At 37.4% G+C, this 23,285-nt stretch overlaps 1 protein-coding gene across 1 annotated transcript in view; it reads right to left on the reverse strand.

Moving 5' to 3' along the window:
* The window catches only part of ABCA12 (ATP binding cassette subfamily A member 12), a 644,885-nt gene that overhangs the window by 365,257 nt on the left and 256,343 nt on the right, over window positions 1-23,285 (reverse strand). The window contains exons 10-12 of the mRNA XM_078680598.1: window positions 21,471-21,582; window positions 10,276-10,396; window positions 458-4,243 (exon numbers count right to left, since the gene is read on the reverse strand). Coding sequence (XP_078536724.1) covers window positions 458-4,243; window positions 10,276-10,396; window positions 21,471-21,582 — 4,019 coding nt within the window. The remainder of the gene's footprint in view (window positions 1-457; window positions 4,244-10,275; window positions 10,397-21,470; window positions 21,583-23,285) is intronic.

The raw sequence follows: 23,285 nt of genomic DNA on the forward strand, positions 1-23,285 counted from the left end.
GATAGTAAATCAATAATTACCTATATTTATTTACCTTTATGGTATAGTGGTAGGTGGCAGTCAATAACGTGGAATTGACATTTTGTGTAGGTCGATGTCAAAAGCTCAGTTTTCTGACAGTACGCCAGTCACATCAAGCTTTTAAACTACTAAAACAATTGGTTGAATTTCTATATATTTTTGCACTTTCTTTAAGCCTTAGAAATCATTTTTTGGGTATTATTACCTTTATGTTAAGGTGGCTTCAAGTGAAATATGAGAAAAAGACAGGCCTATAGCAAGTTTTACATAAAGATCCAGCCAGAGTCTTTGAATTTCCAGCAGGGCTAGAGAGAATCTAATCTTTGTTATCCAAAGTTGTCAAACACACATTTCAGATTCCAAAACATATTTTTATACAAAACAATCTTAGAAAATAGATCTCAATGTGAGCAATGCAGAAGATAGTTTGACTTACCGGCCATCCACACTATTTTCATCAGGTGAGTTGTGGATGCTATTGAAGAACATTTGCAGTATGTCTGATGCAGAGGAAATGTCCCCTATAACAGAGGGGGCGTTAATGTTTTTTAAAAGCTCTCTTAAAATACTGGCAGCCTGGAAGGTGGCCTTTTCTACAACTATAATGCCACTTGCATTTGATTCTGTGTCGTTTTGTATGATGTGACTCAAGAGGGAGAAGAGGTCTTTTAGAGCTGGGTTTTCTCCAGTTTGACCTGTAGTCTTTATTTCATCAGTGATCTCAATCAGCAGGTCAAATAGCTCAGACAGAGTCTGCGTTGCATAGCCATCGGTGAAACTTTGGCCATTCAACATGGCTTCTTGGAGGACTGAAAAGAGCTGTTCTGTGTCATTCAGGTACTTGAAGATGTTTCCTGGAGCCAGAGATGAGGATGACAGAATGCTTCCCAATATTTGTAATCCTCCCTCCAGCATGGAAAATGAATTGCTTGTGCTTAAATAGTTGCAGGCCAATAAACTTACATTGGATAGCAGTCCATTATGCGATGCAGCCTGGGTTTGATTGAAAATGATACCGTTGATTAATTCAGAAAACATTTTGCATTGTGAGATGACAGAAGATCCCATTGTCAAATTTTGTATGTTTGTCAAATCTTGAAAGCCTAAAGATTGCATTTCATAGAGAATGCTTACAAAGGAGTTATAAACTTGCTCAACTTCTGGCCCCACTTTGTTCCCTGCAAGTTCGACAGCACTTTTTAAGGCTCCTAAATTGTTCACCAGAGAATTTATTTCTGTCAAATTCCAATCTGTTCGCAACATGATGTTTACAGTGTTCCAGACTGTTCGAAACTCAGGCAACTCAGACGAGTTTGACCACTGAAGAAACAGTTCATACATTATATTATTCCAGTCTGGATGACCATTCATGGGATACAAGATCTTTGTAATCATATTGGACATCTTGGACCAACTGGTTTGATTCCTCAATGAGCCATGCAACAATATGTTTGCCTGGTTGTAAATAAAGGAGATCATAACATGGAAAGGATTGGAATGGTTTAAGCATATGTTGTCCACAAGGTTTAGAATTTGGGAATTAGGCGTTATGCATGAGATGTGGCTTTCTGGTACAGCTTCAGAAATGGAAGTGAGGGTTTCATACATGGCTTGAATCCAGGGCCCCTTGATTCCAGATAGATTGCTCATTTCCAGAAGGACACCAATGGAGAGTCTCAGAGATTTGACAATGCAGGCCATGAACTCCCCAACAACATTTGTTTGTCCACTCTCAAAGTTAGGGCCAAATTCATCTGTCAGTCCAATTACCTGCATGATGAGTCGCAGAGTGTCCCCGAGGGTTTGGTTTAACAAGGTGCCATTTTCAAATGTCATCACCGTGAAAGGCATTTGGCAATCTGTTTCTGCCATGGACTCATTGAGTGTCTTGTTTTGAAAGATGACTTGAGTTATTATGTGAAGAGCATTTTTGACAGAGCAAGTCCTTGGACTTGCTTCGCCTGTTGTATTCTCACCTAAAAAGGGGCTGATTGCTGCAAACAAGATGTTCAACAGTTGTGTTTCAAGTGATGATGCATTCTGCAAAACAGTTCCATTCCAGTCCTTCTCCAGCAGGTGTGAGAAATGATAGAGTCTCTGAAATATTTCCTTACTTGCAGCTGTTTTTTCTGTTTCATGTAGGATGCTTGTTCCTTCTGCAAACAATGCATACACTACACGAGCAGTCTCATTATCAAAACCAGGATACAGGGCACTGCTGTCAGGGCCCAAAGCTGCCAAGTGCTGCCTCAGGTACTTCAGAACGTGAATTGTATTGTCGATAGATGTGAGCACAACATTGGTTTCTGATTGGTTTACACCATATTCCTGTTGAAGCAGTAATGCCAACTTCAGGACTCGTTGCATCTCTTCAGTGTTAAGGGCAAGCCATGGTAACAAAAGATCTTTGTCACTACGAAACAGCTTTTCAAGTCCACCCTGCAGAGTATTGATGAACAGCTGAAGCGGCTGGACGTGATCTTGAAAAATAAATCCCAAAATAAGATCTGCTAGCCTACCTAACCCACCTAGTGTATTTGGAAGGAATTCTGTGTAGTTCCAACTGTTGGCTATAGAGTTATCTACAAGTAGCAGTGTGATTTTGTATATGTGGTAAATGACATTTGAAAGGTTCTGCAGTTCAGTTTGGTTTGTTAGGTGGGTGAGATGCCACGCTGCAATCTGCAGCTGTGTTTTAGCGTTCTCAAGGGTGTTATTGGCTGTAGAAAAGAAATCACTGCTGATATTATATCTAAGGGCTGCAGATTCACTGAACTGCATCATGCCTAAGAGCACATTCATGGTTTGACTAAATCCACTGGACGTGTTACCCAAGTTGGTTGCATTTAGAGCAAGCACGATATCGGAAATAGAGGAGCATATTGTGAGAACCGTGGGTTCATTTTGGAAGATAATTGTTGTCAGGTCATGGAGATAGCTGAGTTGCTGATCCACAGTTACATTACCCCCAATTGCACTCCTCCAGTATTGAACAATTGAGCTCACAATTGAAATTCGGTCCAGTACTGGCTGTGGGAGCTGGAATGTCTGCAGAAGCTCCACAAGGGAGGGTGTGAGGTCCAAAGTGCACAGTAAAGGGTCTAATTGTGTCTCGTTGTAGCAGCTAGTAACATTAAGAACTTTATTAGCCAGTTGGAGAAATTCTGTAATGTTGGGAGATAAAAACATTGGCAGAAGGTTGGTGAGTGTGCCCATTTTATCCAGCAGCTGGGACTGGATACAGTTTGAAGGCCCATTTTTGCAAACCTCAACTGATTCAAGGACTTGCAGTGTAGCATTTACTACTTCTTGAAAAATGTCTTGGTACTCCCTTGGTATGAAGTCAGAAAAGAGTGAAAGTAAAGCTGAGGAGATATTGCCTTCTGAGATGCCAGCAGTCTGCAAGTTAGTTGGGGTCAGAAATGACAAAATGTCTAGAGTCATAGTGCTAAAGTCTTTGGAATTAAGTAAAGGGAGTTGACTGCTTATTTTGAAGTATGGATTCAAAAGGGGAAGAGCTCCTTGCAGACTGCTGCCAGACAATAAGAAGTTAAGCAACTGTTTCTGGTAGGCTTCTCCAAGTACACTGACATCATCTGCACCTTTCATGCTCAGAATTTGGGTGAAGAGCTTCATTGAATCTAACAGAACTTCCAAACTTTGTTTGCTGGTTTCATTGGCCATGAAGAAGTTCTGCACACTCTGCAATAGCTGTATAAACTCAGGCTGTTCAAGACTGGAGAAGACCTGGATAAGGACTTCAGTGTAATTGGAAGAGCCATTACCAGCCTGTGAGCTCAAGGACATCCAACCTTCGATCAATGTCTGTAGATTATGCAAAGCTTGACTGGTTTCACTTAAAGGTTGGGTGGAACCAAGTGAAAAAATCTTCCAAAACTGTGTGTTTTGGACAGTCATTGAAAGGTTTTTTATGAGTTCTGCCCAGTTATTCCCATCTACTTGCTTAGTATTCTGTTGGATTGTTTCTAAAAGTTTCTGCACAAGTTCCATGAATCTGCTGCTGTTATTGAGGGAGGAGCTTTGAAATGACTTGGAAATCATCTCCTGTGTGACATTTAGAAGACGCATTAGGAGGTTCTTCACAATGGGTGGCAACTCCTGATTCAATGAGGATTGGTCAGTGGGCTGAGAATTCAATGCCAGGCGGAATATTTCCCCAAGACCATTTTGTTGAAAAAAGGTCCAACCTTGATTCAGGATTCTGTAAAAGAAAGGAAATAAAATCAGTAGAATAGGTAATTTGAAGAGATTTCATCTTCATAGGTAATGATTCCTCTTTTCTGCAAAAGTTCCTTATGAAGATAGCTAGCCATTCCCATGTATCAGTACCACCATCTAACTGCAGAACTTCATTTCTAAGACACATACCCAAAAGTGATGTACTATGGTTCCCACTAGAAAGTGCACGCAACTCTTACAAAATAGCTAGCAATTCCCACATGCCATGGCCCAACTGAGTTAGAAATGCCTTCAGAAATATATGTAATCTCATGTCAGTCATGTTCCACATATGTATTCTAGGACGATTCATGGGTTGCACAAATTTATTTCATAATGAGCTATGTCCCAGATTTAAAAAGACACCATTCCACACAATATATGCTTAAGAAAGGTTGCTAGTACTGTAATCAATAGAAAAGCTACAGTGGTTCTGTTGGGAAACAAGTTATTTTTTTACATAGACATGTATCATTAAAATTGTATCATTCCTTTGTGATACTATTGGAACACAGAACAAACAAACAAGAATGCACTTCTTAGAATAGCAATTTTACTTCTTACTAAGTAAGGCAATCAAAGTATGCATTTATAAGGCTGTCAAAGAAATAATGTACAAATATAGTGACATAGATTATGGTGAGGTGGAGTGCTCAGTGACTGTGGTGCTGTGATCGTTTTATGTACAAGTGTAAGGGTGAATTATATACAAGTTATCAAACAAGATTTACAAATGAAGATATGGTCATAACAACATTAATCAATGTCTCCTGTAGATGGCGGAGGTGCTCATTATTCAGAACCGTGAGATTTATTGTAGTTCTTACCTCATACTCTTAATCTGAGTATATAGTTACAACAAGCAATGCTACTTTTTGTTACGATTATACATCTCCGAAGCCTTGAACGTTTTGTTACCAGTATATCTGTGTTTAAGGGCAGACGGCCAGGATGTCTTTCAGGCAATTGTGCTCTTTAGAAATAAATGCAATTATAAAAATAATAATAATATTATGACTGTGCACTGTGACACTACTATTCAGTGTCACGGTTTGTGTGCTCTGTCCCTAAAGATGTACTGTGAAATGGGTTCCCCTTAGTTGGTTTGTTTACTGAAAAAACACAGTAAATTGGTGCAAGAAATGCAGTAGTGGCATTAAAGATAAATGAGATATGTAGGCTGTGCTTCATGTTTACACTCCATATCTCTATGAGTAAAGTATATGGCTTCAGACAACACTATTGTGTCCTAATTAGGCTGCAGTTTAAACCACTGCAGCAAAACATAACAAGGAAAAGTGCTTAACTATTCATTAGAACCCTAATTATATACTGAGGGATTGATTTATGTTTGATGCACAGTAAGTAGTCCGCCTGTCAGGGTAGCTGAGGACATTACTACCGTCCATTAAATTGAGTGATAACCACCAGCCCATGGGTCCTCTCTGTACATTAGCAAACATAAAGTTTGGTCAACAGCTGCTCTCAGTTTTGATGGCCGTGCACCAAATTTCTTCAAAGTTTTGGTTCTCCAGAAAAACTCTTGCATAGTGGGAGTTTGTTTATGAAAAGCAAAAAGACTAATGATCCATGCACCCTGGAACATCCTACCAAGGTGTGGGGGTTATTATTTATTTTTTCTATCCTTCACCTCCAGGTGTTTTTTTGGCAGTGTTGTACAGAAAAAAATACATTACACCTTACTCCCTATATAGGACAGCAGTGTAATCCGTCCGAGGACGTTTTCCATTGACAAAGTCAATAGGGGCTCCATCAGTGGAAAACTTAAGGTCCACTTCTCTCTAAATGAGGTGACCGGGCTGAGGGTTTGGCATAGAGGATAGCACTTCTAATGGAATACCTTGTCTGCCAAACTCTATGGGGCAGATTTATGAGGCCCTTGCACCACGTTTACGCCGCTGTTGCGTCACGCAAGGCGGCGTAAACGTGGCGCATCCGTACGAGGCATTTACAACGTGACGCATCTATGGAGATGCGTCACGGTGTAAGGCCCTGCGCCACATGAAACCTGCGTCAGGTTTCATGTAGGCGTTACGGTGCAGGGGTGGGCGTTCCGTCTCAGGAACGCCCCTGGAAAGTGACTCAGTGAAATCTACAAGATTTCACTGAGTCACTTTCTACGTCATTTCCTTACGCCTGCTTGAAGCAGGCATAAGGGTGATGCACCATGCAATGTAGGGGTGGCCCCTGTGCATTGCAGGAGTCATGTCGCACTTGCGACATGACTCCAGCAAAGCGCCGCCCGTACGCCGAAAGATGCGTCACGCATCTTCCCTGCCTTGCACCATGGTGCGCCGCATTGTAAATGCGGCGCACCATGGGTGGCGGAGCTGTGGCGCACTGTGGCGCACATTAACTGGCGCATCCCTGGGGATGCGCCAGTTAACGTAAATCTGCCCTTAATTAGGCCCTGATTTATGGTTCTGGCTCAGTTGTGCAAAACGAATTCACTTTGCCAAGTACGGTTACCAGCGCACACGACAGACGTCGTAACTCACACAGCCTGCCATCTTATTCCCTTGATAGTTATTTAGTTTGTTTATGTGCTTCTGGAAAATTGGTATTTTCAGCATGGCAGGCAAGATATGTTATAGCATGTGTTGTAAGTGTTGGTAACCTTAAGTGACAGATTTCATGGGTATTCATGTTTGAGACAAAATCATAAGTTTACGCAGTTGCGACCCGTGGAGGGAGTTCCGTGGGGCGGAAAGGCGGGGTAGGGGAGGGGCAGTGTGGGGACTAGTAAACACCAGAATATGGATGATTGCAGGTAAGTAAATAATTAAATGAATACAACGAATTTCGTAGCACTCAGCATCGCATTTTGCAATGCAGGCGCGCAACGAAATTCGTTTTATTCACTTAATTATTTACTTACCTGCAATCATCCATATTCCGGTGTTTACTACCCCCCACCCTGCCCCTCCCCAGCCCCGCCTTTCCGCCTCATGGAACTCCCTCCACGGGCCGCAACAGAGTTTATGTTTTTTAAACATAGTTTTTCAGGGAATTTCATATGTGTTTAATGACGTACCCAATTTCTCAACCCTGTTTTCCACAGTCTTTCGCCATTCACAGCGAAGGTTGGCTGCAGGGCTTGGCCTGCGCCCAGGCTCTGCGCCTATCCTGGCACAGCACATCCAGTCCCTGCCAGCAGCCTAAGCCCTAAGGGCCGGGCTCTCATTCTGGTGTCTCCTCTTCACTGTGGACTGTGCAAAAGCCATAATCAATTTAGGAATCATCCCAAAATAAAGGTTGAACCCAGTACCTAAATTAGCAGCTAGTGGGATCGCAATCCCTTTTTAATTTGTGAATTGTGCACCACTGTAGAGTTTTCCACACCTCTGGGTACCTTCAGTACTCTCTTGGGATCTTTTTTCATCCCACTAAACTTTTTGTCCCTTGCACAGAAACGCATGAAAATTAGCATGCTGGACCTTAGCTGACTATGCCAAGAGATTGGCAAATATGGTGCAAATACATGCATGTGTTAAAAAGGTATAGCAAAGCAAAACATGCCTTTTCAATAGACGTGATGCTGAGCCATAATTGAAAGCTGACAACTCCCACTGTTTAATTAAAGAAAATATGTATCCACAGCGAAAATATGCCAACATTTGTCACTGTGTTGTTCAAGCTGCATTTTGCCCTTGTGCTGCCTAAGAGCAAACTAGAATTAAAACAAGTTTGTCTGTCTGCCTTTTATGAGCTGACTGTAATTAGCACTAAAATAAGGCACAAACTAATTGCCTTGTAATGGACAATGCAGCGTCTCCTGAGAGCAGGAAGGCAGAAGAGAGGTAAAAACTGATCTGTTAGCAGGGATGAGCCAATAGGATGGGTACAGTAGCAGATAGCAACACAAATAACTGCCATAAAGGCCTCCTTTTTCAAGTGGAAGGAAATAATTTAGCTTCAGATTCCTTTCACACATTCACCTCTGTCCACAGCATAGGGAAATATTGGTTCAGGGAGAGATGGGTGATCCCTCATCTCTATAGTGCTGGACCTGAAAGTTGCATGAGAAGATTGTTAGGGCCATCTTGAAAGAGGTACTCTTTTGTAATGTTTACCGCAAGTTGAGTGCGATTATAAAGACATTTGTTTTTCCATGAGAATGTTGCCAGGACTGGACGTGGGGGACTCTCTAATTACTGGCCAGAGCACAGGATAGGATTAGCATCTCACCACCACCACCTACGAACATTCCCGGGCCTGGAAGAACACCTGAAGGAAGAAAGTAGAACTCTGCCTGATTGCTGGGGAAAGAAGGCTGCAGAGCGCCTGTTCTTCAGGAGAAAGGATCTTGTTTGCATCCTGTTCACTGCTTCAGGGACAAAAAAAGCATATTAGGGCTCCATTCTGTGAAGAAGATCCAACTGGCTAGTTGTGAGCTGACTGCACTTAATCCTGTGAGAACTTTAGCAAGAGAAAGAGCTCGTGCCTAGAGGCCTTCTCTGATGTTGTGGAGCTATAATAGGAGAGACCAGAAGTGGCGTTTCTGGCATCTTCTAGCAAGAAGAAGTGGCAGAGAGTTCCACGTCATACTTGGAGATGTGCCTGGAGACAGACAGAAGAGTATCAGGAATATTGAAGGCACTGGATTATACACGTGTGAAAGATTATTGACTCTGTCGCCGGACTTACCGGCCTCTATGAGGCAGAAAGGTTTGCTGGCTGTTTGATGTAAGAGTGGCCTCAGGTGGCCATTTTTAAAGTAATTCACCTAGACTCACAGAAACATTTATAGTGCTGTTTTAAAGCATTTAAAAAAAACTCAAGTTCATCTAATCCGTTTGAAACATTTTTGTGACTTTTGTTTAATACATTTATCACGAGTTTTCCTAACTTGTTTGGGAATTGTGTTCTTAAATGTAATGTCATTGGTACAGCTTGAACGTAGCACACAATGCTCTGACAATTGCCTGTTGTCATAGCTTCCAGGGGTAAAGCAGAGGCTCAGGTTGAACTGTGCTTTAATCGAGTCAGTGTGTTTTTATTAGGTTTTAGGGGTTAGGCCTCCCCAATAACCCAACGTCTGACATTGTCATGAACCAGGGTCCCGTTCAAGAAGTATCTCCCATAAACAATTGTGACTCATTGTCTCACATGACCCCACAACCTATGCTAGGAAATAGCCCATACCAGTACAGTGAAAGACAGTGAGGCAGCGAGGAACGTATGGACACCACCAAGTTGAAACACAGTACCAGGCTGTGCAGCTGTGTCTGGGTGTAGCCAGTTACTCTTGAGTTCCTTTTAATTGAATTCTATGGTTAAGGCTTACCTTCCATATTTGGTTATCTGGCTATGAAAGAACTTTGCTAAAGTTTTTTTTTTAAAGAACAATGTACTATCTTCTTTTGGGGGAACTGACACCTTTTGTCTCCAACCAAACCATCCAAGCAGGAGTTTTTCATTGTAAACTGCAGCTGAATTTAATGTTGGAGAAGGAGCTCGAACACATTGTGAAGTTCTAAGATCAACTTATAAATGCAAAAGTAATATTAAATTAAGTGACTAATCTCTAAAAAGCCCTCTGCTATATGAATGCTCCTGCTTCTTTCACTATGCTTATTATCTGAACCGTTACAGAAATGTTCATGCCACCAATATCCACCTTGCATTTACCATAACAGTCTATAATATCAAGTGCAATTGCTACGTGTAGAATGCCATCCATGCTATTTGGATACGAATTGACACCTACTTAGGACCTTACAGTTATAAAGAGTTTCAGGGCTTTGCCCTAAGTACATTTGTAATTTTCTATCTTCATAAAATAATGGTTTCAGTTTGAATATTTGTGTTTCCTAAAACCTCTCCTCCTTATAGCAACACTTAAGTGGGTTGGTCTGTTGGGAAACCATCTGTGGCTCGAAAAGGCTGGTGCTGGGCACTTTGTGACACTTGAGAGACTCTGCCCAGATCAACTTAGCTTTATATCTGACCAAGGGTATGTCAATCTTCTCTGCATGATGTGCAATCCCTTACCTCTGCACCACCGTGTGGTTCTGCATTGCTGTCTGTACTGCAGTCACTGCACTCTGATAAAACTGTTGCCAGAGGGTGCTGTCCTCACACACCACATCCATGGAGGAGATTTCAAGTGAACCTGTGAGAGACAATGTGTGAAACTTATATCTTGTTCAACCCTCAAATAATCGACAGACATAGTTCAATGACGCCTGAACAAGGTGCTACTGATGTAACAATATGGTGGTAAGATAAACTAAGACAAGAGTCCTGTGACAGGCTTTGGGAAGCATCATTATAGCATCCATCATAGGGCTGTCAGTATGTGGTTTATTCCAACAGTTTTCGAGCGTGAAATACAATAACGAGGTGGTCTTTTAGTGCTCTCCCGATGTAAGCAAACAAGAAGTGCAGGAGTGGGGAGAGGTTGATCAATAGAGAGAAACACCATATCTTAATGGTGCAGAAGGATAGATGGAACTCATTGCCTGTGGTGTATGAGGTAGAGAGTTTGAAAAGGAAGTTGCAACAACAGAAAAAGCATAGCCACAACTCCGGACTTTGCAGTGGTATAAGATATACACAAGGAGCTGATGGTTGAATTGTGGAGCCTCTTTCTTGTGTTCAAAATTTTAAAAAAAATAGTTTATTGAATTTTATGGTACAATGAAAAGACTATACAAAAAGCCCACTGAAAAGGGACATGAAAGGTTTTAAACCCATTAAAATAGAGATTATGAGGAATGCCTGTAAAAAGATAAATATGAAAGATACCATAATTAAAAAGAAAAAAAACAAGAAAAATTAAATACAAATATAAAAAGTAGAGCCACTAAATTACAATACAAACATATACAAGTTTTATACTTTACCCTATATAATAATAATAGTACATCTTATAAATATAATGCTATATAATCATCAATCGGTTTCTAAAATAGTTGATAAGTAGAAGTATTATGAACAACACACCAAAGAGTTCAATTAGCTCCTTGTCTAGAACAAATTAATCACAACAACTATGTATGGACTTATCATAAGGAAGCATTTTTCTAGTTTATGGCAATTGATTTTAGAGCAGCAGATAGGAAAACATGCAATTTGTTCTGCAAATCTGATGTAGGATAATGAAATAGATTTACAAATCAGCATATCAAAAGAGAGATGATCAAAGATTTTAATTAACGATATCCCGGATTTCTTTCCAAAAATTTGAAACAATAGGGCATTCATACAAAATATGTATGTTGAGACTCAGATTACAATGCCCACAAATTGGAAAATGTAAAAGCTTTGAAGTATATAATTTCAAAGGAGTTTATAAACAATTAAAAAAATCAATGAGTTTGTTTGATATAAAGCAACAGGAAGCCAACCAGAAATATTAATCATCCGTATTGAGCTCCATATATCTAGGGAAACAGATACGCTAATTTTGGATCACTGACATAATATCGACGACACAAATATCGAGATACACAAATATCGAGTAAAAAATATCGATTGACAAAATATCGACTCCCTATCTTCAAACAGGTAAGTACCAAAATATCGACTCCAAAATATCGACTTACAAAAATATAGACTGTCAAAATATCGATTTTTTTAAATGTCTTAAAATTAAGTTAAAACTAATATAGTAATAAATATATTTAATATAAACTTAGAAATAATTAATAAAAAATGTAATTTTAATAAATAATTTATATAATTAAAAAAATTATATCACCAAAAATTACACACACATATATATATATATATATATATATATATATATAAACATATTATTAAATAAACATATATAACATTTTAGAAAATGTTTAAAATTTATTGTTACAACTATAGTGAGTTCAACATTAGCAAAAGTGTTGGATAGCGTAGAGGTCAAATTTACTACTCCCACTCCAGTGGGTGCAACAGTAGGGAAAGCGCTGGATAGCGTAGAGGTTAAAATTACTATTCCCACTCCAGGGATGTATGACGTTACAACGCATACTTTTACAACGCCTACCATTACAACAAAACTTTTACAACGCAAAAACTTTTACAACACATACATTTACAACGCAAGATTTTACAACGCATATACCTTTACAACGCATACCATTACAACGTAAGTATTGGTAAGTATATAATAATTTTTAGAATATAAATTAATAAAAAATATTATAATATAATTTAATATAATTTATTAAATAAATTTAATTTAAATGTAATTTTACTTTATTTTTACAAAGTACCCCTGTACCCCAAAAACCCAAAACTGACCCTGAACCCTAAAAATACCCCTTTACCCATAAACTGAAAACTGACCCTGAACACTAAAAATACCCCTTTACCCGAAAACTGACCCTGAACCCTAAAAATACCCCTTTACCCCAAAAACTGAAAACTGACCCTGAACCCTAAAAATACCCCTTTACCCAAAAACTGAAAACTGACCCTGAACCCTAAAAATACCCCTTTACCCCAAAAACTGAAAACTGACCCTGAACCCTAAAAATACCCCTTTACCCCAAAAACTGAAAACTGACCCTGAACCCTAAAAATACCCCTTTACCCAAAAACTGAAAACTGACCCTGAACCCTTAAAATACCCCTTTACCCCAAAAACTGAAAACTGACCCTGAACCCTAAAAATACCCCTTTACCCAAAAACTGAAAACTGACCCTGAACCCTAAAAATACCCCTTTACCCAAAAACTGAAAACTGACCCTGAACCCTAAAAATACCCCTTTACCCAAAAACTGAAAACTGACCCTGAACCCTAAAAATACCCCTTTACCTAAAAACTGAAAACTGACCCTGATCCCTAAAAATACCCCTTTACCCCAAAAACTGAAAACTGACCCTGAACCCTAAAAATACCCCTTTACCCCAAAAACTGAAAACTGACCCTGAACCCTAAAAATACCCCTTTACCCAAAAACTGAAAACTGACCCTGAACCCTAAAAATACCCCTTTACCCAAAAACTGAAAACTGACCCAGAACCCTAAAAATACCCCTTTACCCAAAAACTGAAAACTGACCCTGAACCCTAAAAATACCCCTTTACCCAAAAACTGAAAACTGACCCTGAACCCTAAAAATACCCCTTTACCCAAAATCCCAAACATATAACCTTTTAAAAATAATTATATACTTACTAATACTTACATTGTAATAGTATGCGTTGTAACGGTATCTGCGTTGTAAAAACATGCTTTGTAAATGTATGCGTTGTAAAAGTTTTTGCAATTTAAAAGTTTTGTTGTAATGGTAGTGCATAGTAAAAGTAGCGTTGTAAACGTTGCATACCCACTCCAGTGGGTGCAACAGTAGGGAAAGTGTTGGATAGCGTAGGGGTTAAAATTACTATTCCAACTTCAGAGAGTGCAATAGTAGGGAAAGTAAATACTTCACAAATATATATAAATAACATAAATAGTAATACCAATTACAAATAATTAAAATATTAAAAAAGTGTATACAAATATTAAATATTTATTTATAAATACAAAATAAAATTATTTAATTATAAAAATTGCCTTCTCATACTAATTAATTACCTATTAACAATAAATTAATTTACAATTTAAAAATTAATAAATTATTTTCAATTACCAATTATATTTTAATTAATTACCAATTAATAATTAATTAACAATTAATTCTAAATAAATATCAATAAATAAATTAACATATGTAATAAATTATAATTAAATTACTTCCCACCCTATTCCCCTATAAACACACAACCCGCTACAGAAAATAAATTACTAAAATTAAAATATTTATCAATTAATCAATTATAATTAATTACCAATTATATTTTAATTAATTAACAATTAATAATTAATTAACAATTAATTCTAAATAAATATCAATAAATAAATTAACATATTTAATTAATTATAATTAAATTACTTCCCACCCTATTCCCCTATAAACCCACAACCCGCTACAGAAAATAAATTACTAAAATTAAAATATATATCAATTAGTCAATTATAATTAATTACCAATTATATTTTAATTAATTACCAATTAATAATTAATTAACAATTAATTCTAAATAAATATCAATACATAAATTAACATATTTAATTAATTATAATTAAATTACTTCCCACCCTATTCCCCTATAAACCCACAACCCGCTACAGAAAATAAATTACTAAAATTAAAATATTTATCAATTAATCAATTATAATTAATTGCCAATTATATTTTAATTAATTACCAATTAATAATTAATTAACAATTAATTCTAAATAGATATTAATAAATAAATTAACATATTTAATTAATTAGAATTAAAGTACTTCCCACCCTATTCCCCTATAAACCCACAACCCGCTACAGACTTATATTACACAAAAAATAAAAATTATTATTAACTTACCTTAAATTCGATATTTTTGTTGTCTATATTATGTCTAGTCGATATTATGTCCATTCTATATTTTTGATTCGATATTATGTCCATTCTATTCGATATTAATTTTCTCTAGTCGATATTTTTGTTGTCTATATTATGTCTAGTCGATATTATGTCCATTCTATATTTTTTACTCGATATTCTGTCCAGTCGAAATAAAAGACTCGATATTATGACTGTACACCGCTAATTTTATTGTTCCAAAAGGTATAAAAAATGATTATTATTCTCATTGGAATTATTCAATTTTTTGTAAAACTTTGAAACCGTATATGGGGATGCAGTGAATGTTTCAATGTACATTTCTAAATCAGATGTGACAATCTCAGCTAGTTATAAAGAAAGGAATAAAGAATGGAATTACATAAAAATTTCATTTTTATAACTCTTAGAATAAGGTAAAATAAACAGTTTTTGCCATTCAGCAAAAGTTAAAAACATGTTAGTATGACAGCTATATATGCTTTAAGTAAAATGACCTGCTTTAATTCAAGATAGCCAAAATTGTGTGCTACAAGTTAGCTTAATTAATGGGTTATACCACAACTACAGTTTCAAGGTATTGACATGTGAGATTGAAAAAGAGATTAAAAATCTTGCAAAATCAATTTGTGGATTTAAGAATTGCAGACGATTTTAGTAAGGTGCTAGAATTAGACATAGTTAATAACGCAGGTAAAGGAAAGGGTGAGACTGATTCTTGTTAAAAAAGAAGCCATGTGGGTGACTTTGATAAGTCCGTATGACCAAACCAAAAAGACCCTTGTTTTAAAATAAAAGCTTTATGATAGTTAAGAAAATCCAGCAAGCCAAAACCACGAGTAATCTTTGCACGTTTCAATTTGTTATAGTATAAATTAGGTGTTTTGTAATCCAAATACATGTAGATATGTTTATCAATATTTGTATAAAACTGAAGAGGTCATTGAGTTGGTAGTATAGATAAAAAGTTAAAAAGAATTGTGGTGCAATAACCATTTTGTCATATTACATTTTCCCCACCAAGATAAATGTAAGGAAGACCTATTATAAAAATTATTTTAAATGTAATTGAGAATGTGGTCATATTTCAAAGAAAGTGACTGTTTAATAGAGTGAGAGAATAAAATACCTAAATATTTAAGATTTTCTTTTTGCCATATTATATCGTTGTTGGTAAACCTATCTGGGGTACAATGAACACTCAAAGGATTGAATTCTGTTTAATTTGTGTTTAAAGAGTAGCCTGAGGGTGGTGTTCGTTTCCCTAATTTTAGAAATTACCACTCTGCCTTTTTAATTAAACAAACTTTCTCGTTGGCGTATGATTTTTCAGATAACCCAATTCCCAGGTGGGTTCTTTTTTAGCGCTCCCTGTTCAAGGACTTTTCTTTTAACCATATTGTATTTATGTCAAATTGTTCCTTTGTGACTAAGTACCCAGTTCTAAAATACTCTCAGAATTTGCTCCATACTACATTCTGCAAGGACTTTACTCCTTTTCAATGCTTCATTTCCTCTGTAGTGTGGTATAATAAATTTCTTAAATATAAAGGTAAATCCTTTTACTACAAATATTGGAAGGAAAAGGATATTTTATTTGTTCATCAATTTCTGTCTAATAACTCTATTATTTATTTTCCTGAATTGCAAAATATTTATCACCTACCTGACACCTGTTTGCATGAATACAATATCATTACTAATGCCATACAATCCCATTTATCTACATTTACTCTCCCTCTTACCGTGCCATGTATTACCCCCCTACTCCCCTATACCCTTTATTCTCTAACCAGTTACCTAAAGCTACATTTGTATATACGTTGTTGTTATCAAATGTTTTGACCCGTTCCAAATCAAATGTTGAGATTGCTTGGGAACATGATTTGTCCGTTTCCTTTTCTGTTCTGACGTGGGACAAATTATGGACTAAGCTGTTTAAAGTTTCGCCTGCTGCCCGTATTACCCAATCCTTATTTTTTATTTACCATAGAGCTGTTATAACTCCTGTTCATATTTGTACATTTTCCCCATCCTCTACGCCGCTTTGCTGGTCCTGTTCGAAAGAAACGGGCACTCTCAAACACCAAATCTATGACTGCCCTCCTGTCTTAACCTTTTGGAACTCTGTTTGGAAATTTTGCATGTCTGTGTTTGGTTTAACAATTCCTTTATCCTTTTTGCATATTTTCTTAGGCTCTATATCACATGGTTTAGATATTGTACCTACTTCTATGAGACTGTTGGATCTTTTTATTGCCCTTGCTTTTAAAGTGATTTTATCCCTGTGGAAAGATAACTCTAAACTGTCTGTAAATGCCTGGTGGAATTTCATTTGCGATGAACATAGATTGGCAATTGCTTCATCTTCCTCTGTCTCTCAGAAAATTAAATCTGACCTCCTTTGGCTTCCTTTTACTACTTATCTTTCTACCAAACCTTTGTGATATTACTTTCGCTGTTCTCTTTTTTCTGCCCTACCCCTCTTTTACGTTATCTGGTCGCTTTTTTTCTCCCCTCTCTTCGCTCTCCCTTCTCTTCTTGCCTTTCCTTTTGCCTCCCTTCTTTCTTTCTTCTCTTCTTTTCCCCTCGTTATTACCTTTCTCTTCTTTTTCCCTGTAACATATCTTTTTCCATATGACTCTTGCCTAAAGTTTTCTTATATTATGTTCATTTTGTATTATTCATGTGGCTTATCTTCTGTATTTGCAAAAATCCTAATAAAAATCTTTTAAACAAAAAAAAAAAAGAGTAGCCTGAAATTTGGGAGAAGGGTTTTATTACATTACGAATGGGGAATAGAGGAGTCAGGATTACTAATATACAAAAGAACATCATCTGCATACGCTGAGGATTTCATGATGACGATATTAATAGTAAGCCCTTGAATTTCATTAGAATTCCTGATGGCTGCACGTAGCAGATCAATAGCAAGTACAAAAAGCAATGGTGATAAGGGACATCCTTTTATAGTGACTCTAAAGAGCTGAAAAGTGCTGGAAAATTGGCAATTACTGTATAGTCTGACAGAAGGACCTGAATAGAGTGCTGACATCATACGAATAAATGTACTACCAAAATTGAATGCAGTCAGGGCCAATGGACTTCATCAAATGTTTTTTCAGCATCAGAAGCCAGGAGGCCGGAGGGAATTGAAAAAGATGAACTAGCTTCAATAGCATGTAATAAAAATCTAGTGCTATTAACAGAGTATCTTTTTTCATGAAACCAGTTTGATATACATGAATAACATTATCAAGAGTAGATGATAATCTGGTAGCTAGACTTTTTACATAAAGTTTACAATCTTGATTTATTAAAAACACAGGCCGAAAGATTGAAACTTTGGTATGATCTTTGTTAGGTTTCGGGAGAACAATGATCAAGGCACCAGGGAAGGAGCCAGAGTAGATGAGATAAAAGGTGAGGAGAAAACTCTTTATAAAAGCCTGTGTGGGATACCATTTGGACCAGGAGATTAATGTGTTTTCAGAGATTGAATGGTGGATGTAATCTCCTCTAAAGAGATTGGCATCTGCAGTTTAGATTGAATATTATTTAGAAATTTTAAATAAACCACAAGACTCTAAAACTGTATCAATACTATGAGTATACAGAAAGGAAGGATTACTGTATAGGGTAGAATAATAATCTAGAAGTGGATTAATATTTTCTGCATGTGTAAAACCAATTTTTCTATTGGGACCATGAACAGCATAGATTTGATTTTTATCTCTTCTAATACAAAGGTAATTTGCCAGGAGCCTCCCAGATCTGTGAGCACTAAAACAAAATGTAGCTTTATCATTCAAAACTTGAATGGCAGCTTTTTTAAAAAACAAATAATATAATTCATTGCATAGTTTTTGTAGGTGTACTCTGTGGGCAAGACTATTAAAAGTAATATATAGGCATTCATAATTAGCTATTTTTTTATCCAACTCAGATAAAGGCTTTAAAGACATCCCAACAATTGACATATGAAGTAGTCCCTTGGATTAAATGGTAAACGGCCATTCATGGCAGGTAAAATGTTGGTTTATTATTAACATTAAGAACAACATTAACATTATTACACCATCTTTGTTGAGAATTCTGAGTTGAACCTAATTGTAGCACTGAAGAAATGACCCCCTGGTCAGAAGCATTAATATTAGCAATAATAGGATCTGAAATTAAATTGATTACATTACAAGAGGTTATTAAGCAGTCAACTCAGGAATAAAAATTATGAGGATTAGACATAAAAGTGACATTTTTATCTATCTGTTGGGTGATGTAAGTGTTAAATGTCTACAGGTTTGGTAGTTTTAAAGAAGGTTTTAAGAGCATGAAATGCTTTAGGTGGACCAAATGCAACTGAGGCTCCACTGTCTAACAGGGGATCACATATCAGATTAAAGTCTCCTTCAACAGTAAAGGGAACATTAAGTAGTTTGAGCACTTCAGAGGTAAAGGTGGACCAGAATTTTGGATCATCTGCTGTTGAACGATAAATATTGATAAAATATAAAATTATATTATCAGTTTTTATTTTAACTATAATATATTGACCCTCTGTATCAGAATGCTTACGTAAAATTTGGAGCTGAAGATTTTTGTAGAAAAGAATAGCAACTCCATTTTTTGTTAACAGCAGGGGAAAAAGAATATTACCCACCCATTTCTTATTCATGTGCAATAACCTTGTATCATCTATTTGAGTTCCTTAAAGCAAACAGGTATCATTGTCATGGCATGCCGAATAATCTAAAGTTTTCATATGTTTAACATTAAAAGAAACAATTTTCATTCTGCTAACGTTGAACAATTTTCATTGTGCTAACATACATTTTCACAAATGACAGAGAACAATATGAGAACAGAATAAGGATAATCATTTAGGAAAAATAGTAGCTTGAAGAAGAAATGAAAAGAGGAACACAAAAACATTAATAGAGCTCTAGAATCTCACACACATACATGCACAAGAATAGCCAGAGGAACGAAAATGGTCTGATGAATAAAATCAGGGAATAGGCTAGCCAAGCGATGAAAAGGAGTAGTATTAACAGTAGACTCAAATGGAAGTCTCAATTGTATCCATAGAGAGCCAAGATTGGTGATTCAAATAGGTGCGGAGGCCTTCTGGACGTTGAAATGATTTGGAGAAAGTAGCTTTCCAGATTCTCACCGAGGAAGGGTCACACAAGCCATATTCAAAACCAGAGCATCTCAGTCTTGGACGTAGCACTGTAAATTATTTGTGAATATTAACTGTTTCTTTGGCAAATTCGTGCTGAATGAACATTTTGTTTCAGTTGACCAGAAGAGATGGTATATCTCTTGCTGCTGTCTGATTCAGCATCAAATGATGATGGCACAGTAACTTAAAAATCATTTGACAAGGTTTGGTGTGACTTGGATTGCGATGTGATGCAATTCGTTGTGCTTTGTCAATTTAAAATGTTTCTGCATATTTCAAATGCAAAAGGCCAGGTAATAAGTTATCCAGATAACATCTACAGTCATTGCCTTCCACACCTTCTGGTAGATTAGAAATGTGCAGATTATATTGTCTATTATGCTTTTTTAAATATACTCAGAGCTTGCTCATCTGCAGAGCAGTGGCTGAAATTGGCATAAGGCTGTACATTTTTGATTTGTTATCGTGAATTTTGATTGCATTGTCTGTGTCTTTCATAGACAGACTGCCCATATCCTTACAGATATTTTGAGTTTCGGAGGCAATATTGTCTGCATTGCATTGGACAGCTTGTAATTCTTCCAATAATGTGGATAAAGAAGGTTCATTAGTATCCACAATTTCTGACTTGACTAAGGGAGGAGAAGTTGTTTGATTGTGTTTAATGTTAATGACGTGCACATTTTTACCCTCCATTTTTGTAAAATCCTGCAAAAAGATAAGAAAATAGAAAAAAAGTTGAAAGGAATAAAATTAAGTCACCACAATACCAGAAGGTGCAGCAGCTAAAACCAGCTGTAGGAGTGGTCTAAGCCTCAGCTGCACCATTTCCTGGAAGCAGCTCCACCCTTCCATGAACTTCAGTAGCGAGATACCGATGAGCAGCTTAGCAGCCACTCTTTAGAGAAAAACTCAAAGCATATCGCCAGTGGCAGCATTCTGGTGAAGTGTGGGCAAAGAAATTGCATCCAAGTAAAAACAATGAGGCTAAAATAGCCTATTATAGTGGAAAATATAATCAATAAAAGGGGGCATCGGGGAGAGCTACCAGGGTGCAGCCTTTTTGATTTGCATGCAATTCCCCGTAGAGCCTCTTTCTAATGGTTTGATTTAGATATCTGGGCGAAGAGCAGGAGGCTTTTTTGGTATTAGGACCATTGCACGGCTTCAAAGCATAAACTGATTCTTTGGAAGGTGCAACTAAGCAAGCAGTAATGGAAAACTTAGACACAGGCTGTTACTATAGTTCTGCTTGGAGAAGATGAAAGGGTTGACGATGGGGAATTTGTCAATGAAGTGCAGGTAGCACATTATTTCATTGTATTTATTTATTTATTTATGTGCAGAGAGTGCACAGTTAGAAGAACAGGAAATCAGTGCCTGGCTTGTCTGGGAAGCTTAAGAGAATTTGAGAACAATAAAAGAGATATGGGGTTTAATTGCCTTTGCCTAGCCTGGTACTGTCATTCTAAAGAGGAAACTGCAATGGAAGCAGCTTGATATTTCACACTGAATTTGCAAGTAGTTAAGACAGTGGCCAGTACATTAACAAGTGTGTTTTTACCACCAGCAAATAATAGATCCTACAAGAAATATAAAAGACAATAGTCATTGTTGACTTACAGACACTGGAGCCATTCGTGTTGGTCAGAGACGTTATCAGCCAATAAACCCATTCATAGTAGTGTTGCATGTCAGGCCAGCACTCCTCAGTCGAGGGATCACAGGCAAATTTCTGTGGAAGAAGCAGACTCACATTGTAAGTTCCTCCAGACCACAAACACTGAGTGGAGAAAAAAAGTCAAAAATGTTGCTATGTTCTACAAGAGAAAGTTAACAAAAACGAAATGTGAGCATTTTAGCTGCTGTTAAAATATATATATGTATATTGTGTGAACCTAGGTAGAGAGTGGCCGCCCAGTGAGTTCTTAGTCCCAGAAGCAGGCCGCCATCTTAAACACAAGCTTGCACTTGAGCAATGACAAATAGATTTTTTTTTTTAAATGTAAAGCAGTAACAATAAATGATTGTACTCTGTACAGCATGAAAGTATGACATAAAGTATTACATGTTTGGCTACTGAATCACTTTTGTGTGTGTCAGTGGTCATCTGGGAGCCTGTCACTAAGATGGCAACCTAGCAGCACCACTCACCAGCTGCTAGGACACTGCCTGGCATCTCGCCTCTGCCACCGAAACTCGTTTCATCCTCGTCTCAGCCACTGGGTCCTTGTGCCTTTTAAGACCACCCCTGGTGATTCCTTCCTTCTACTGACAGCACTGGTAGAGCCAATGGGTGTGGGTTGTCAATCACAATACGAGTCCGACCTACTGGGTTTGCCAAAGGATGTTTTATATGCCAAACAAAAGTGGTTTTGACTGACTAAATCTACACCGTGTTTTCATTAATCTGCTACTGTGTGGAATTTAGCCCAGTGCCATCGTAAGTGTAATCCTTAGGCATGGGTGATCAATTTTGATGCTGTTTGTGACACACCAGATACCAGAGGTAAGAACCACATTTCCCACGCAAAGTTGAGTCAGGTGTTTGGCCTCTATTCATGCTAATGATGCTATGTCTCTATTTTTTGTTTCAGTATGTTGTTGGCAGCTGTTACATGCGAGGCGTTTTTGACCATTTTACATAAAAGCACTCAATATAGGAAATTTTGGTCATGGTTCAGTCAGAAAAGTGGAGTCCTTCTCCTAACCAGGCATGTTATTTGATGCGTCGCTTAGCTGGACTCTTCCTCCTCCCATACTATAGCAGGAAAGACTGATGTCTGGGAGGTCTATTAATTGTGTTTTTGACATCAACAGGCGGGCAAGACACAAATCCATCAAAGCTATTATAATGCAAAATGTGTCTCAATAGCTCTCATGGGTATGATGCATGGGGGTACGTTGTTGCACCATTACAAAAATGACTAAACAGACGACCTGACCAAGGTTCAGCACAACCATAACATAAATATATGTAATCAGTGTAAAATCGGTGCAGCACACTTCCCGTGCCTGTCATCACAAGACACAAAAATGGTCAACAAGTTTCTTCAGATGATGGAAGGCGCACTCAGTTTAAATATAAGAAAGGAATCTGCTTTAGTCCAAAGTGTTAAATTCTTTATTGTAGCAATTATGCCAGACAAGTTGCACAGCCAACGTGTTTCGTTCCTGGGCTGAACTTCGTCAGGGCAATTCAAAATTTACAGAAGCGTGTCCCGAAAGTGTCCAAAACAGTAACAGAAATCACACAGTTGGTCAGACGAAACCCGGATCCCGAGGCAAGAACAACGTCGTCCCAAAGCTTCCCACACAGAAATGGGAATTGACTCCTCATCAGGTGAATCCAACTCAAGTGAAGGGATTTCCGTCACACACAGTAGTGTGCCCCTGGCATAAGCATATGTTCAAGGCTCTAATAAGTCGATCCAGGCA

The sequence above is a fragment of the Lissotriton helveticus genome, chromosome 3_1 (genome assembly GCF_964261635.1).
Source record: "Lissotriton helveticus chromosome 3_1, aLisHel1.1, whole genome shotgun sequence".
Classification (NCBI taxonomy): domain Eukaryota; kingdom Metazoa; phylum Chordata; class Amphibia; order Caudata; family Salamandridae; genus Lissotriton; species Lissotriton helveticus.